The 17,736-nt window shown below is 39.0% G+C and overlaps 1 protein-coding gene across 2 annotated transcripts in view; it reads left to right on the top strand.

The window, feature by feature from the left end:
• The window catches only part of SHLD2 (shieldin complex subunit 2), a 57,917-nt gene that overhangs the window by 18,855 nt on the left and 21,326 nt on the right, over positions 1-17,736 (top strand). For both annotated transcript variants that reach the window (XM_075000098.1, XM_075000099.1), the window contains exons 2-6: positions 933-1,093; positions 5,382-8,013; positions 10,749-10,856; positions 13,310-13,504; positions 14,934-15,068. In XM_075000098.1, the coding sequence (XP_074856199.1) occupies positions 6,450-8,013; positions 10,749-10,856; positions 13,310-13,504; positions 14,934-15,068 (2,002 nt within the window). In that variant the 5' untranslated portion in view covers positions 933-1,093; positions 5,382-6,449. The remainder of the gene's footprint in view (positions 1-932; positions 1,094-5,381; positions 8,014-10,748; positions 10,857-13,309; positions 13,505-14,933; positions 15,069-17,736) is intronic.

Genomic DNA, 17,736 nt, shown 5'->3' with positions numbered 1-17,736 from the left:
CGTCCCCTCTTTATTTTTATCTTTGTGTTATGTCTGAACTTAAAATTTAACTTTTAAAGGGCAAGAACCAAGTCTCCTTTTTTCCCCTAAAATTCTGTGACCACACATGGCACTGTGCACAAAGAAGTGAGAGACTGTCTCACCTGTTGAATTTTGATAAGAATTGAAATTTTGCAAAATCCATGCAATGGAACTTTTAAAGACCACAAGTCTGCAAGGATCTCAGTTTTACGTCTCATCTAAAATACTCATATGTACTGGGATACACAGCTCACGTACAGTTCACGTTCACATGCATTAAGAGAGAGGCACTAATTTTGATCTTCTTCAGCTTTACCTTTTGCGGTTTTATTCTCATGTGTTGATGCAGTACTTCATTCAAAAAACTAAAGATGATAGACCTTGGGAATTAAAAACCAATCTAGATCCTATGTTTTTAATCATGGTCAAAATAAAGGAACTGCATGTGTTTGCATGTAATTCTTCACCAATATCTTTCCTTCAACAATGCAATTAATTGATTGAATCCATGTGACTGTCATTTAGCACAATCATCTTGCCGACAGAATATGTGTGAAAGATGGTATTCGCTAAACTGCTGGAAATGGTGTAAAACACTGCCACTTTTCTAAGTTATATTTCTTTTTCATACTTGAAATTAATGCTGAAAATTATATATTTAATTTATCTCTTTAAAATTGTTTTTCTGTTTCTCAGCTCAGCACTGTTGGAAACTACTTTAAACTGCCATGTGAACCCACACTGCTGTTCAGTTTTCATTTTCACTAAGATGACTTTACATTTTGGTGATATTTTTAAATGCCAATTTACCTTAAAATATGAATATGTGGAGAGATACTTCTTGCATTGTTCGGTTGTAAACCAATCACTCTCTAGCCACAATATCTGATCTAATTATCCCTTCTCTCCAGAAACCAGATTGTCCTACTGATGTCCTCATCAAGATTTGCCAAGAACTGAATCACATGGTGGGCACACAGTTGTTCTATAGACACTATCTCAGAATCACCATCCATTGGACTCTTTTTTTTTTTTTCCTAGTAGAAGCTTACCCCAAGAAATTCTGAAACAGGTAAGAGAACAGAAGAAAATAACTTAGACTCATTCATATTTCATTCAGTCTTTCTCTCCTGAGGTAGATGAAAATATTGGAACTACAGGTCTTCTCACCAGATTTTCCAGAGGTATACACTTTGGTTTCCACAGATATGATAGAAACATGTTTACATATTTCTACATTCCAAATTTCACAAAAATTTCAAAGGCTTTGCCTTTTGTGGACATATATTTTTGAAGCAAAGCCTTTCCTTCCTGCTGTCTATGCCTTTTATCCCATCAGGATTAAAATATTGTTTTCAACCTAGTTTTACAAGGGGTATTGAATTTGTTATATTTAGAAGTTATCCTAGTTAATGCTGCATCCAACAATTAGTTTATAATCAAAAGACAACTGATAGTCCCTTTTTATCTCTGTAACGTATCTGTGAGCAATTCGCACCTGGGACTGGGTGGCCTAGTGGCTAGGCCCCCTGGCCAGGGCCTGTTGGGCGGGTATTCAGCCCCACCTGGGAATCTATGGGTTAAGTTTGGGGCATAGCCCCAAGAATATAGTTCCCCCTTTTGGCAGGAGAGGGGTTCCCTGGCAGGGGCTCCCCACCTCCCTCAATGCCCGGGGTAGGGTCCTGGGCTGCACCCTCCAGCGGCTGACCGGGTGGCAGCTCTGGCTTGGGGCCTGCTGCCTCAGAGGCAGCTTCTGCCTCTTGGCTGGTCAGCTCCAAACTGGGCTGGCTTCCTTCCTTTTATACCCCTCCAGGCCTGACTGTGGCCATAGGTGAACCGGGGTGGGCTGACTGGGCCAACAGGCCTTGATTTAACTCCTGCCTTGCCTGACCTCTCTCTCACACTCCTACACAATCTTTTTCACTCTAGAGTTACAGTTTGTCTACAGGGAAAAACTGTACCGTTTCAGAAAGAGCGCCCTGTTTTGAAAGCTTCTTTCGAAAGAAAATGTGTAGACACGCTTCAGGGTCTTTCTTTTGAAAGAACAGTCTTCATTTTCGATTCTTGACCTATTCTTTCAAAAGAGTGGGGGCTGTGTGGATGCTCTTTCGAAAGAGCAGATCACTCTTTTGATCTGCTTTTTTGTGTGTGGACGCTCTTTTTCAAAAGAAGAGCTTCTGTCGAAAGATCTCTGTAGTGTAGACGTAGCCTGGGTGATGTACTTTTATGTATAAAGGAAGCAAGTGCAGCAGAGAAGACACAGATTTTGAGAGCATTAGAAGCTATTAAAGTGACCTGAAAGTGATGATAACTGTAAAATGTTTGGGGTCAGTGGGGAGAAAAATAGTAAGTAAAGTGCCACATATATCTATATTGGGAGTACACACACTTCTCAAAATCAAGCAGAGGACATGATCTGATATTTCAGAATGCACACGGAATTAAACTGGTAGACCAACTGATATACAGGAAAGCATCTGATCAGAGGAATATTAGAGGAAAATTACTGTAATTTTTACAGCAAGTCTGAGCTGTTTTATGTTCCAAAGGCTGGGTCTACACATGCCCCTTCCTTTCGAAAGGGGCATGTTAATGAGCAGGTTCGAAAGATGCTAATGGGGCGCTGCAATGAATATGCAGCTCCTCATTAGCATAATGGCGGCCACGGCGATTCAAAAGTGCGGCTTTTCGAATCGTGCGCTGCCTGTGGAGATGGGACCTTCCGAAAGGATCCTCCCAGGTTTCAAAAGCCCTTCTTCCGATCATAGGGGGTCCTTTCGGAAGGTCCCGTCTCCACGGGCGGCGCGCAATTCGAAAAGCCGCACTTTCGAATTGCTGCGGCCGCCATTTTGCTAATGAGGCTCTGCATATCCATTGCAGAGCCTCATTAGCATCTTTCGAACCTGCTCATTAACATTGACATTCGTAAGGAAGGGGCACTTGAAGACCCAGCCAAAGCGATTCCATTTCCTGTTTCAAGGTGAGCATACTATGAATTCCTCTGTGAGCACCGTGGAACTGATGCCGCTGCTGGTTTTACAGATTCTCATGGAAGTTTTTCCCCAGATCCTGTGTCCTAGCAATGCCTGAGCTCATTTGATAAGGGAGGGGGACTAGAGGCTTCATTTGCTGTCCGGTTTGAACAAGAACATTTCTTTATAACTGAGAAATAAATAACAGTTGTTGAGCAAGCAAACTTATACTCACGGTAATGGTTGGAAATACTGTTTTCAACATATGTAGTTTGAGGTGTGAGAAAGAAAACTGTGCATAACAGCGGTTCCCAACATTTTCAAGACAGAAACCCATTTTGACAATTCAGTTAGACTGTGTGACTCAGGGCAATTCGAAACCAGGAGAGATGGGGGTTTCTCCCTTGGGGAAAAAAATGTTATAAAACTTGATTCGCCCCCCACCCTGCCCCCCAGGCTTAAACTCCTCGCATCCCCAAACTGACCCCCTGCCCCCAGGCTTAAACTCCTCGCATCCCCAAACTGACCCCCTGCTCCCAGGCTTACCCCCTTGCAGCCCCAAAACTGCCCTCCACCTAACTCACACGATCACCACTGCTGCCCCCCCGCTGCTCCTTTGCCAAGCTGCCGCCTCCTCCTCATAGTTCTCCCCAGCTATCCCTACACCATTCCCCCACCTGCAGCGTGGGCAGTTCCCTGCCCTGCGATTCTGAAACTGAACTCAGTTTAACTGGTTGAATGGCTGGATCACTCCTGACGTAGAGGGTGCCTGCAATATGCTTACCCTAGTTAAGTATCTGGAAAATATCCATCCTACAGCGAAATCTGAACTTGTCCAAAGGCAAAGAATGTGCTTTTCTGAAGTATTGTAATGAGTCCATGGATAAGTTGTTTTTGTCAGGGATGACTGAGCAGAGTCCAAAGGAAAATACTCGTTAAAAAGTAGGAAACTGGATTTCAATCACTCTCATTTCAGAGGTAGAATTTTATATTTGATTACAAATGTTTGCAGAATAAAAAAAGGTGTAAGAAATGGGATTTTTCAATTTATCCCAACCACTACAGTGCAATCTCTACCAGGAAAATACAATTTACAACTGTAGAATTTTTTAAATAGCTGCTCCCGAAAAACAATACAGAATGTTGGAGCCTACAAATCTACTCAGTTCCATTTCTTGTTCAGTCAGTTGTGAAGACAAACAAGTTTGTACGTTTATGGGAGATAATGCTGCCTGCTTATTGTTTACAGTGTCACCAGACAGAGAACAGGCATTCACGTGGCACTTTTGCAAGTGGTATAGCCAGTTACTTACAAGTCAGATAGCCTAAACATTTTGTATGTTCCTTCAGTACTTCAGTCATCATTGCAGAGGACATGCTTCCATACAGATGATGATCATTAAAAAAAAGGTTAATTAAATTTGTGACTGAGCACGTTAGAGGAGAATTGTACAGACCCTGTTTCATGGCTTTACCCAAATTCTAAAATATTTTGTTTTATGGCAGCCTCAGATGACGACACAGCATATGTTGTTTGCTTTAAGAACACTTTCACTGCAGATTTTACAAAATTCAAAGAAAATGTCAGTAGTAGAATTCTAAAGGTGGCTGTAGCACTCAATTCAAGGTTTAAGAATATGAAGTGTGTTCCAGAATCTGGTAGGAACATACTGTCAGAAGGCTTAAGAGAGCAACACTATTGCAGAAACTACAGAACCTGAATCACCAAAAAGAAAATCAACCTTCTGTGGTGGCAACTGACTCACATGGTATAAATGAAGGTGCATTGGCTGGCACTGCGTTAGATCTTTATCAAGTAGAACCCACCTGTTTTAAGTTTTAGGTGACATTGTACGTAAGTGGCTAGCATTATCTCAATATAATATAACTAATATGTATAATTATACAATATAAACAAACTAGTTTGTTCTAGCAGTTGGCTGAACAAGAAGTAGGTCTGAGTGGAGGTGTAAGTTCTAAAGTTTTATGTTTTATTTTTGAGTACTGTTACATTAAAAAATACAATAGGAGGACATTATTAGGGTTGCAAAGTCAAGCACGTAGAAGTTAAGAAAGTTCAGAATTGAGATTACCTTTTGCAGCCTTAATTCAGCCTCTTTGTGTGTATGCATTATAATAAAGTCTTTAGGATATGATAACATACATTTTTTCCCAGCTTCTGAAATCTCACAAGTCTCTGTTACAGCACTATTATACTGCCTTTCTCCAGCTCATTTTATGAGTTATGTGCACAAGAAGTTTGTTATAGTATTTGATGACCCTTAGTGGATAATTAAGAAAATAACTGTACAAAATGAAATTGATGAAGAAAAAAATAGTTTATTTGTCATCAAAGTGATTAAATGTCTTCCTTTTTTCTATCTGCAGCTGAATCACATTCCTGAATATCCTTCAGTGTGGTTTTATGGTTTGCGGCTTCAACAGGATTCATTGTTCCATCATTCCCAAAATTTTCAGTAGAAATAAGCAAGTGTCTACACTTCACCAAAATTCCATATTAGGCAGTTACCTCTGAACAGTATCAGGAGTAGGGTATTATTCCAACATACAGTTGGAATTTGAAGACTCATAGCACAAATGAGAAATCTGAGTGTCCTTATTTAAAAAAAAATGTATAAGATGAATACACTGTTAATTTTGAGAAAAGACTAGTAACTTCCTTGGCAGTGTATCATTTCTTACATGAATAACCACTGGTTGCTGAAGCACTTACTCAGATATATTGTGAGTTTTTTTGGTGTGTATTGAAAAATAATCAGAAATTTTGCAATAATATTACCTTCAAACAATTGCTTTGATAAAAAGTAATATAGTTAAGTAGAAAGCTTTTCTATTTTAAAGTAATTTATCAACCACATTTAAACTTTTTTGGAATAGTTAATATTTGAGACTTTTTCCCCCTGTAACATGAAATCAAGTGGTACTCATGCTGTAAGAAATTGCTGATATAGGAATATTTCTACCAATATAAAATGGAAGTAGAAATAACTAGTTCATATTAAATTATTTAATTAGTACATTATATGATATTTGAATCTTCACAGACATAAGAGGTTTAGCTGCTTGTGAATTTTGGTCAAGACTAGTTTTTCTTTGTCCTGCACATTTACATGTTTCATAGTGAGAAGCATCAAAATGTAAAGTAGTCTAATTGTATATCAGTGTAGTTCTATATAAACTTGTAGGGAACCCTCTCTTCCTCCAATTATTCTGTATTATGAATCTGTAACTTTTCAAAATATGAAATAGTATTTATAATTTTAGCTGGTTAATTTATGAAACACAGTATTTAAGAAACATAACATTTGTGAACGAATTATTTGAAAATTTGACAAGACTGTCAGGAAACTAAGCTAAAGAAGTTTTGTGGCATTTAATGTAATTGAGCAACAAATACAAAAATTCAAATTTTATTTTCTCAAAAATTCAAAAAGCATGTCTGGAAGACCCCAGATCCATATTTTCTTTGGAGCTCCTATAATTCCAGCCCCAGTGGAGGTGTCACAGGAACAGAGTTTTTCAGTAGCCACAGCTGAAACATGGAAAGAACTCCACCTTTCATTTGACAAACATGCTGTCCATCTTCTTTCTGGAAAATGCAAAAGCCCAGCTAATATGGAACATATGGCACCAGTCCCTACAGACCTAACAGTTCACACGAGAGATCATTTCTCTGTGAACAATGAACAAAGGAGGTTTGAAATGGCAGAAGATTATTTGGCACCACGTGTACCTGCAGTTGGAGGGAAGGATACACATGACAGTACATTGAAGAGGGCTGTTGATGTGACTTCCTGTGGTTATCAAATACCTGAAGATAGTGATACGTGGAAAAATATGAGCCATGTTTCATATCACCAGCTTCCACATATAGTTACAAAAACAGATGGACATCACAGAAAACCATCAAAGGACTGTTTTCCAAATCATTCTGAAAAAGGTATCAGATCTCTGGAAGATAAGTGCAGTGATATATCTGATTTGGTTTCTAGTACTAAACTGATTTCCATACATTTAAAATCTGTGGGAACAGATGTTCTTTCAGATGGTCATAGTGTCCATCATGAACATCTTAGTCAGTATCTGGAAATGTTTTTTCCCAAAACAGCAAACAATTCAAAAACAAATAAAACGATACATGATTGTTCAGACTTTGCAATATCAACAGGTACTGAATTTCTTAGTATAACGACATTGAGTCAAGTTGCTGTTTTTGCACAAAAGCATTTTAAAGAGCTGAATCAAATGCAGAAAGAAGCCATTAAACTAAAGAAAACAAATGTAGGAAAAAAATGTGGAGAAAGTGAAGTAGTTTTAAATCAACCTGTACACACTGATTTTATTGGTGGAACGTGCATAAACGTGTCTGAGTCTGACCCCCACCAAGAGTCTGCAGGCTCCCTTGAACTTTTCAGTTCAGAGAATGGTGGGGACACTGTCTGTCCTGAGCCTACAAGACAGACAAGCTCTCAGGAAAACGCAGAGGACTCTCAAGAACTTGTCAGTGATGAGGATGAACAACTCCAGAATGAGATCCGTATTGAACCACTGAGTACGGGAATCATGTGCTCCCAAGTAGATAATTATTATGAAGGCTGTTCTAAAAGAGCCCGAACATCTGAAGATGCTTTAAATATTTCTTATTCAACCCTTAAAGCCCAGCAGAAATCAAAGAGGGCTAGACTGGTTTGTTCTGCAACCAGGCCTGAAACAAAACCAGATCAGGGGATGTCAAAGTTTTGGAAGTTTCAGAAGACTCTATGGCTTCTTAAAAATTGCTGCTTCAGGGACCAGAAGTACAATGTTTTGGTCACTGTAGTACATCCTTGTCAAGTCAAAGAAATACAGATAAAGTCAAGACCAAAATCTTCCTCTAAAGTTCCCATTGCAACAATTACAGTTATCGACCAGTCAGAAATAGAGAAGAAGGTTGTGCTTTGGCGAGCTGCTGCATTTTGGTCACTCACAGTGTTTCCTGGAGATATTGTGCTACTCACAGGTAAAAACTCCATTTTTAATGGTTTTGCTATTTTAAAAATGTATCTTCTAAAATGTTTTCTGGATTTGATGTAGAATAATCTATATAGAAGACTTCCAATCATTACAGTTTTCACTGAAAATATTGAATTGTCCACTTAAAAAGCAAATAATTGTGATTTTTAGGGAGAATAGCAATATACTGACCTTGAGATACTACAGTAAGTAAAGTCAAGTGTGTGCTGTGTATGTAGTCTGTCGAGCCAAATGAGCATTTATAAAGCAGCTATCACTGTGGCATCTAGCTGCTGCACATACATCATAGAAAACACTGGGACCTGTACAGAAGGAGCAGGGTGTTCAGTGTTCTACCTTTTGATTTAATAGATAAAATTTTGGCTTTTCAGATCCTTATTTGGATTTCTTTTGTTGTAATTCATTATCACAGATGGTCAGGCAAATCCCGGAAAAAGACACCATCCTTGTCAGCTTGGGCCTACACCATTAAGGGCTTTATACATCAATATTAGAAACTTTAATTGGATATTTAGTAGGTGGGGAACCAATGTAGGTTATAGGTGAAGATTGATGATGCTTGCTATCTGGAACTCCTTAGATATGCTGGGATCAAATTTGTGCCTGATGATTATAGGAAGACGAAACTCAGGAATCTGCTGAAAATTTGATTGGATTTGGCCAAAATAAAGCAAAAAAAGGGAGGAGGTTAGGGAATCTTAGAACTGTCATTTCCATCCAATCAACTCCACAAACATTTAAAAGAGATTCCAGGATATAGAATTTACCCAGCCTGTCACATTTCGTATGGTACCATAGCAATCCTAAAGGGTTTCAGTACCAGAAAGTAGCAAAGTAATTCATAATTTTCCATGGGCTGAACAAAATCCTCACTGCCATAGGGTCTCCTAATCTGACCTAAGAATACATGAAAATGATATAGGATTGTTCTTATTATTAAATCCCAGGAGCACAAATGCAGGGGGTATTTTTATCTGGTTATCTCTACTCTTAGGTAAGCTATTATACTGCACCTAATATCTGAACTTCTGAGAATTCAGCATGAGGAATAATTATTTTTTCCCAGACATTTCAGATAAAATTATTTCTAATATTGATAATTTATGTTCCCTCTTGTTCATTTTGACTTTTTCAAAGTTTTAAATGTTTAAACTCTTGTACAGTTTTAACATTTTTACTGCTTCTTAGATACTGTGGTATTACATGTATTACAGAAAAGCTGAAAGTCTGCCCCTTTCCTCCCTTTGTTTACCTATTTCTCAGACTCCATCAGAAGTGTTTTTAAGCCAGCCTGACATTGTCTGCCTCAGACAGACTACCTGAGTCAATAAGAAACTGTTAATCTACCTGCCTTGTTGTTTGGAAATCATAGTTAATAAATGATATATTCCCATGTGTCTGAGATACTTGATATTGGATTACACTTGAACCTCCTTAATTTGGGCGTCCCTGAACTGGAAATACCCATAGTTCAGACGTTGGCAAGGGAGGAAGAAGGGGCTCTGCATACTGTTGCTGCAGCAGAGCACTTGTTTGGAGGCTTTTCCTCCACCACTTCCATAGCAGCATGCAGAGGGAATGCCTATGAGTGGTGAAGAGTGCGGAATCACATGTGCCTTTGGGAGTAGGGTGCCAGGCAACTACCCCACCGGCTCGCCTCCCTCCCAGACCCAGCTCCTGCACCCCCAGTGCTCTCCTGCACTCACCCTTCCTCCTTCTCAGACTTCACACTCCCACCTCCAGCACACTCCTTCACCCTTCCTCCCTTCCAGACTCCACACCTCCCACACAAACACCTATGGTCCGTAAAATTCCATAATCCAGCATAGTCTGTTTCCCAAAATTGCTGGATTACAGAGGTTCAAGTGCATTAAAAATCATGCAGGAGAGGATGGCTACCACTGAGAAGACTTGATAAAGCAATGCTTTTGTTGGTTCTCTGTGAATTCTGAACATTTGTTTTAAAAGTAAGCTGTTATAAAAAGATACGCTCTTTTAAAAATTTCTTCAGCTACCGGGTAGTGTTCCAGACCCACCAGCTGCTCTCCATGGACTATGCACAGTTCCACTGAAGCAAATAAGGTTCTGCATATGCATAGGTGCCTGCCTACATGGAACAACATTGCAGGATCAGGTCCTATAAATATACTGAAAGCTATAAGTTACAGCTTGGAAGCTTCTTGGAAGGTCAGCCTTAGATCACTTTTAAGCCCTATCTATACTCCCGCAGGCTGTCAACCTACATTATGCAATTTCAGCTGCGTGAGTAACATAGCTGAAATATCATATTTGGGTCTGCTTAATGTGGTGTCTTCACTGCAGTAAGTCAGCAGCTGACACTCCCACTGACTCTGCTACTCTTCTTATTCTGGTGGAGTACTGGAGTCAACAGGAGAGCATTCAACTATCGATTCATCACGTCTACACTAGATGCAATAAATCAACCCCTTTTGGATCAATCGCTGCCCGATGATCCTGCCTGTAGTGAAGACACACCCTTAGATAGCACATAATGGAGAAGGTCACTGGCAAGAGAGGACAACAGGTAAGCCATAACACATTGGACAAGACAGGAAAATACATGGAGCAACTTGAATGTTAGAAGACTGAAATAAAAGATTCCAAATTCCGGTTCAGAGATAAAGTCAATTTAAAGATTTGTAATGCGGGAATAGGACCTATTATCAACCAGTGGATTGATGTCTGCTTTCCTTGTTTCAGATGTCACTGTGTACGAAAATCATTGGTATGGAGAAATGATGCTTCAGTCAACATTTACCAGTCAGTTATTTAATCTGGGGAGCTGCTCATCTATTGATCCCAAAGAACGTGAGGCTGGAATATGTGCATAAGGGAATCTTTATACTTTAGCTAATCCTTAAATTCTCTAGATTCAAATTCACAGAATAGAATTGTTTATAGATTAAATCACTTATTTTCAAGATTTTATTTAAAGGAAAATGGCTGTTTAAAAGTTATCTTTTTATTGTTGTTTGAATTTCCCTGCAAAGGTAAACATTTAAAGTGTGCAGAACACTAGAAAGTGATCTGTAAAGAGCAATCCTGAACTGTTAGCCAGATGGACTATGTGGCACAATTGAGTGCTCATCATGCAAAGCAAACATTTACAGAACTATCTGAGTTCTCTGTACTTAGAATAAAAAATAATTGCTGTATTTCAGATACAGCTCTTGAATAAAAATGCTTATTTTAATGAGGTGCACTTCTGTGCCAGTGTAAGATCTGTTTTTATTTTTTTATTAAGTTGGGTGTCCCGTAAAGAAAACATATGCTGTGTGAATTTCTATCAAATAATAAACTATGGTTGTTTTTTAAAATGGCAAATCAATACAAATTGTTTATTTCTCAAGTCCAAACCTAGTGATAGACTCTGAGCGGTAGCGGTGTCAGTCGGTAGCTTCACAAATAATAAGCAGTCCTATAGCACCTTAAAGACTAACAAATTTATTTATTAGGTAATGAGCTTTTCACTGCTCCAAATCTGAAGTGGGTCTTACCCATGAAAGCTCATTATCTAATAAATAAGGCTATGTTTAGACTGCATGTGCTATATGAGGATATAGAGGTGTCATGAATGAGTAGGGAAGGGGTTAATCTCTTCCTGAGGTGACTTGAGCCCAGGTGAGCCAATGGAGTGGAGAGACTCTTGAACTGTGAAAATTGCAGTTTATGGGGCTTTTGTCTGCTCGGAAGGCAGAGAGAAAAGACAGAGGGAGAGGATGTCTCCCAGGCAATTGGAATAAATCTCAAAAATATACTGACTGTGTCAAGATCAGCCATAAAGACTTAAGTAAAAGTATAGTTAAATGTGATCAGGTTATGGTCATTTTGAATTTGGTTGGACTGGCTACTGCTGTTTGCTTGTTACCTTCTTTGGTTGTTTGCTGCTCTGTTTCTTTTTTGTAGTTCTGACTTTGTTTTCCCCCTGTAACTTTTAAGCTGAGTCCCAGGGAAATATTTTCTCTGCATACAACCCATGATTTAGTTTCTCCTGTTTTGTGAATGAATCAGTTTTTAAGTAATTGATCTGATACCTGTGTCCTACAAAGAGTCTGTGTATGTTGATGCCTTGAACTAAAAGGTCAGCTCCTAAATTATAGTTCTTTGTGCTAAGCTCTCTCCTGAGGGAGGGGTAATAGCTTGGGGTACCCCACAGGAAGATGTCCTGTGTGTATCTTCCTGGGATAGGGAGTCTTTTCCCACTTGGGTGGTGGCAGCCCTTCCCTCCTCAGCCCCCAGGGTCCAGGGGATCTGTGACCTTGGGAAGTTTTAAAGTAAAGCCTGTATATAGGAAGGTGTTTTAAGTTTTTGTGTGACTTCACTTTCTGCTCTTGGAGTGGCAGAGCAGGGACGAACCCTTGACAAGAGGTGTCCTGAAACAGCAATGCCGTGGCTTTTTCCTGCATGTGAAACTGCACTTCTGTTTCAAGTGCAGTACTCTGGTTCCTCTAGTCTTTGTTATGAGTGGGGTAATGGAACTTTCAGAATAGCCTCTTATTTCAAACTTCAGTGCCAAGTTTGAAATAAGGTATTTTGAGATAATGTACGCAATTTGTGTTATGCAAATTATGTAAATTATTTTAAAATACACACACAGTCTAAATGTAGCCTAAATGTGTTAGTCTTTAAGGAACTATAGGACTACTTGTTTTTTTGCAAGTGGTAGGGCTTATCTACACTACCACCTTCCTTCGAAGGAAGGATGGTAATTAGGGTCTTGGGAGTTTACTAATGAAGTGCTGCTGTGCATAGGCAGCACTTCATTAAGCAAATTCTCCCCTGTGGCAACTTTGAAGTTTTAAACTTTGAAGTACCAGCATGTGTCTAGCTGTGGCTCACCCGCCGGTACTTCGAAGTGCCAGGGCAACTTCGAAGTCCCTTTTACTCCTCAAAATTTTGAAGAGTAAAGGGACTTCGAAGTCACCCTGGCACTTCCAAGTACCAGCGGGTGAGCTGCAGCTAGACGTGTGCCAGTACTTTGAAGTTGCCTTGGGGGGGAATTTGCTTAATGAAGTGCTGCCTATGCACAGCAGCACTTCATTAGTAAACTTCCAACACCCTAATTACCATCCTTCCTTTGAAGGAAGGTGGTAGTGTAGACAAGTCCATAGTGTTGCTGGTGATACTTCCAGGTGCCTCCCTGATTCAGAATTATTTTTTCAATCCAAATACTAATTAATCAGATTACAATACATTATTTGGCCAAAAAAAGGACAGTAGATTGGATATTTGTTTCTATTTTCTCTTCTTTTCTCTTCAAGTTTCCCATGTTGTAGATGTTAATGTTCTTCAAGACTTGCTGGCATATGTGTCTTCAGAATTTGCCTGCTTCAGAGATCTCCCACACAGGCAACCACAGAAGCTGGATAGCATAAAACTTGTCCAGTTAGACCAACTTCAGCCAGATACTTTGGTGCATTCGATAGTAAAACTTGTCAGCATCACTATACTAACAGGTAAGTAGACTTACTGGTTCTTAAAAGACACAAGTCCATGATAACATTGCAGACCCAGACACCTTGCCACTATACTGAAAGGTAGTTAAATCCTGCTCCATAAACCAGCATTTTTAAACAACAGTAAATTATAGAGAAAAACCCTGCCTCCCATTTTTCTATTTTTTTTTAAATCAACAGATAAATTTTAGGTAATATTTGCTGCTTTCCGCCTTGTGCCTCCCTAATTTGATTGAAAATAAGATTTGGCCACTGTGGAATAAGCAGAACAGAACTGTGTTCCAGCACACCAGACGATAGTCATACCAAGAAGTTGTTCTCCCCTCTTGAATTTTATTCAGGATGAAACACCCACTAGCTGGTTGTTAGAAGGGGAACCTGAAAGCTGCTGGTTAACTAGGATAGGGGTGTAACTCCAGGAGCCCATTGATGCCAACTGGCACAAGGCATGTCAAATTATAACTCACTTTAGGCCGGACTCACTCATCTCCCACGCTCACTGTTGTCATAATCTGTAAGTGTCATATGAGGTATAATATGCAAATTGATGGCATGCCAGTCATTAGTATTACTGCATGGCATATGTACATGTGGTGTATGAAGAATTACATATTTGTGCAGTAAACAGTCTTAAAAGGAGTTTGGCAGGCAATGCATAAACCCAGCATGTCATAGACAAAACAATGTTGTTTTGTTTGCCTGACTATGTCTTCAGTGTAAATTAAGCAAGGAACAAGCAGAAACCATGGAAGTACATTTATATAGAAGGTAAACAAAGCCCGCAAACTAGCAACTGGGGAGATGACCACTTACTGATCACTATTGGGAATGGCGTATATATCCATAGGAAGGTGTCTTGGCTCTTGAAACTGAGACAGTGGAGTTACAGAAATATAAGCAAAATCAGTGAGAAGTCCTGTGGCACCTTATAGACTAATAGATGAATTGGAGCATAAGCAAAGCGTTCATGGGCAAAGACCCACTTCATCGGATGCATCGTCAGATGTGCAAGGTTGCCACAGCATTTAGGCTAGCCTGCCCCTTGGAGCAATGGCTGGGCAGAATTTGAGTGGTTTTGTGACCCTGAGCACCATTCTGAAAATGGGCCTGATTGCCCTTCCGTCTCTACAGAGTTGGGTCCAATTTCAGTGCCATTGTGACCAAAAAGCTGGAGCAATGCTCTGCAGCAGGTATACTGATATCATATGGGATCACTCTTTAAGAGTGTCAGACTCTTGTACCCCCACCCACTCTGGCTTGTGACCTATGGAATTTGAGCAAGTTGAGAAACCACAGATGTGGAGGGAGACATAAGTTGCCCCCTCCTCATTCCTCCCTAATTGGCATGATGGGCTCCTGGGTTATATCATGTACATTTTCAGTAAGTTTTTCTGTAAAATAACCGTGATCTAATTTAAAACCTTTTCAGAGTCTGTATATAGTTACAAAGGAGAAAAGCAAAGAAAAATTATTCTTACAGTGGAACAGATCAAAGATCAGCACTATCTGATGGTATTATGGGGCTCAGGGGCAGCCTGGTGTCCTCAACTTCAAAGGAAAAAGGGTAACTATAAATAAACTCTTTGTATGTAATATCTAGGTGAATGATTAATATGTGTAATCTGGAGTCATAGTAAAGGTCAAGAGAAAAGTGAGAAAGGGTAATATGTTTTACATGATTCTTTTGATTGCAATAAAACATTCATTTAAGAAATATTTTTGGTCAGTGGGTAAATGTCGCTGGGTCCTGTTGTGACAGTACTTGGGCTCTGTAGGTGTTTTAACAATTCCCACAGCTATTTACTATCTGTTGTGCAGGTTGGTTCAGAAATTTCAACCTTCTTCATCCATTTATTTTCGAACACCAGTGCAAGTTTTAAATTTCTGTTTAAGGATGTAGCAGTGATATCTATCTATGTTTTCTTATACTCGAGTCTGAGGGTTTTACAAATATTAATTAATTGAATTAAACATCACTTCAGTGAGATGCAATATTATGTGTACTTTTACAAATGAGGAAACTGAAATACATGAAGTTAAGAAACTTGCCGAAGTCAGATTAGTGAATCTGTAGTGGAACTGGAAGTAGGTTGTGGAAATACTGACTACTACTTCTGCTCTAATCTCTAGAGCACTCTTTCAAAACTCATGTAGCTGCAGATAAACCTAAAGCAATAAGACATAATGGCTGTGTCTGCATTGAGCCCTAGTGCCAACAGTTTGATGCAAATAAGCAGTCTCAAAAATGCAAAATTGTGGCTCATTTGCACATTTGCTCAACTAGTGTGCATATTCATGTGGCTAATTTTCATAGTCATGGTCAAAATCAAGCAGTGTAGATGTAGTTCTGCAGGTGAAAACCCCCTTTGTTGGCAGACCCTTATGCCTGATTTTTTACAGGAATTAGGGCCATGCTTACACTGATGTGAAATGCTGGCACCAGTATGCAAATAGGAGGTCTTGAAAATGCAAATGGTGCTCATTTGCATATTCACTTATCAGCAGACGCTGCTGCTGGCACAAAAAAGGCTGTGTAAACATGGTTCTGCCAGCAAACCCCACCTCTTTGTCGACAGCCTCTTATGCCTGGAAAAAGTCAGGAGCTTACAGAAAAGTAACATGAGGTGAAATCCTGGACCCATTGAAGGAGATGGCAAAACTTCTGTAAGTTCCTTACAAAATTGAGAAAGGCAAAGTATTAAGCAAGTTAAATAGCTACTGTAGATAAGTCATAAGACATTCTGTCAATAAAAACTTCATTGTTTGGTTCCTTGAATGGAAAACATCAAGAAAATTTAACAACATACAGACATATATAGGATTATTATAATTATTTTAACTTTGCCATGGAGCTTGTAATTTATTCTCCAGTTAGCATTCTATGAGTCTAGCAATTCACATATTTTAATCATTAAAAGACTGTATCTAAAACATGAGATAAGACTGATTTCTCAACTGTTCAAATACCCATCACTGATAGACAAGCCATGAATGTTTCATCCCAGAAAGACAGCCCAGATAATAAGTCCATATCATGCCAAACAAATGTGGGTCACAACAGCAAATGGGCGTGATTTGGGAAGACAGCACATGATGGCCATTCTTGCTAAGAGGTGAAAACAGGCATGTGATGGTCATTTGTAGTAGAATATTATACTTCAAATAGTAAACTTGGTAAGTAGGGATGAGGAATTGCAGCTTTTTCATACATCTTCTGAAAGACAGAAGCATATTGAGTGATATTAATAACTCTATCTTGGAGCAGCAAAGTCATATTTTTAACAAAAAGATATATATATTTTTTACCTGTCACTGAAGTTAAGATAACTCTTCGCTGTCGTTTAAAAACTGTGCCAGTTCTCTAGACTTCCTTTCTAATAGTATCTGATAGTACAGACTATTTTCTGTATTACTCTGATCTAACATTACCAAACATGAAGGGTTGAGTAATGAAATACTCTTCTTCAAGCTAACAGCCTTTGGAGAGCAACAGATATAGTAAAACGGGGGTGAAATCCTAGACCCATTGAAGGGAATAGCTAAACCCCCTTTGAGGACAGGATTTCACCCATGAAAATTTTACAACTAAAAATTACTTGTGTTCCTAAAAATGGAATTGTAAAGACCAATGCATATGTTTAATGTCAAAATATTCAGTTAGAACTAATGTATGTTAGCAGCTCATCACAACTAAATAACGCTACTGTTCAGCTTATGTGAAAATCACACCATAAGCAGAAAATCTACTGCTGATACAAATTCAAGCTTCTGTGAGACCAAAGAAATAAATATGAAGTAAAAAATGGTGTAGTTTCTGATGTCAAGTTGATTGAATGGATGTCTTCCATGCTTTAAAGAAGGTCATGGAAAATTAACATCTGAGAGCAGTAGCTATTACAACAGATCATTTTATACTTCCCTGGAAAGAACTGAAGAACTAATAGGATGGTCCCAGTAAAAGTGAAGCTCTTATTAGAGAAAAGCTGGTGTGTGCTAATGTAAGCAACAGGGGAAAATATTATGAAAGATTTTTTTAAACAGTGAAGAAGATTAATGTTCACACTAGTAATGAGAATTGAAAACCACAGAGAAAAATCTAAAACTTGAGAATACTGACAAAACTCTTTTTCCCCAAAGAGCAGTAGCACTGGGAACTGTACAAGTTGCCATGTGAGGCCATAAAGGCAAATAATTTAAAAGATATAAAGATAGATGAGGCTACAATGGCCGAG

The sequence above is a fragment of the Carettochelys insculpta genome, chromosome 7, assembly GCF_033958435.1.
Source record: "Carettochelys insculpta isolate YL-2023 chromosome 7, ASM3395843v1, whole genome shotgun sequence".
In the NCBI taxonomy this organism is placed as follows: domain Eukaryota; kingdom Metazoa; phylum Chordata; order Testudines; family Carettochelyidae; genus Carettochelys; species Carettochelys insculpta.
This window is presented reverse-complemented; position numbering and strand designations above follow the sequence as displayed.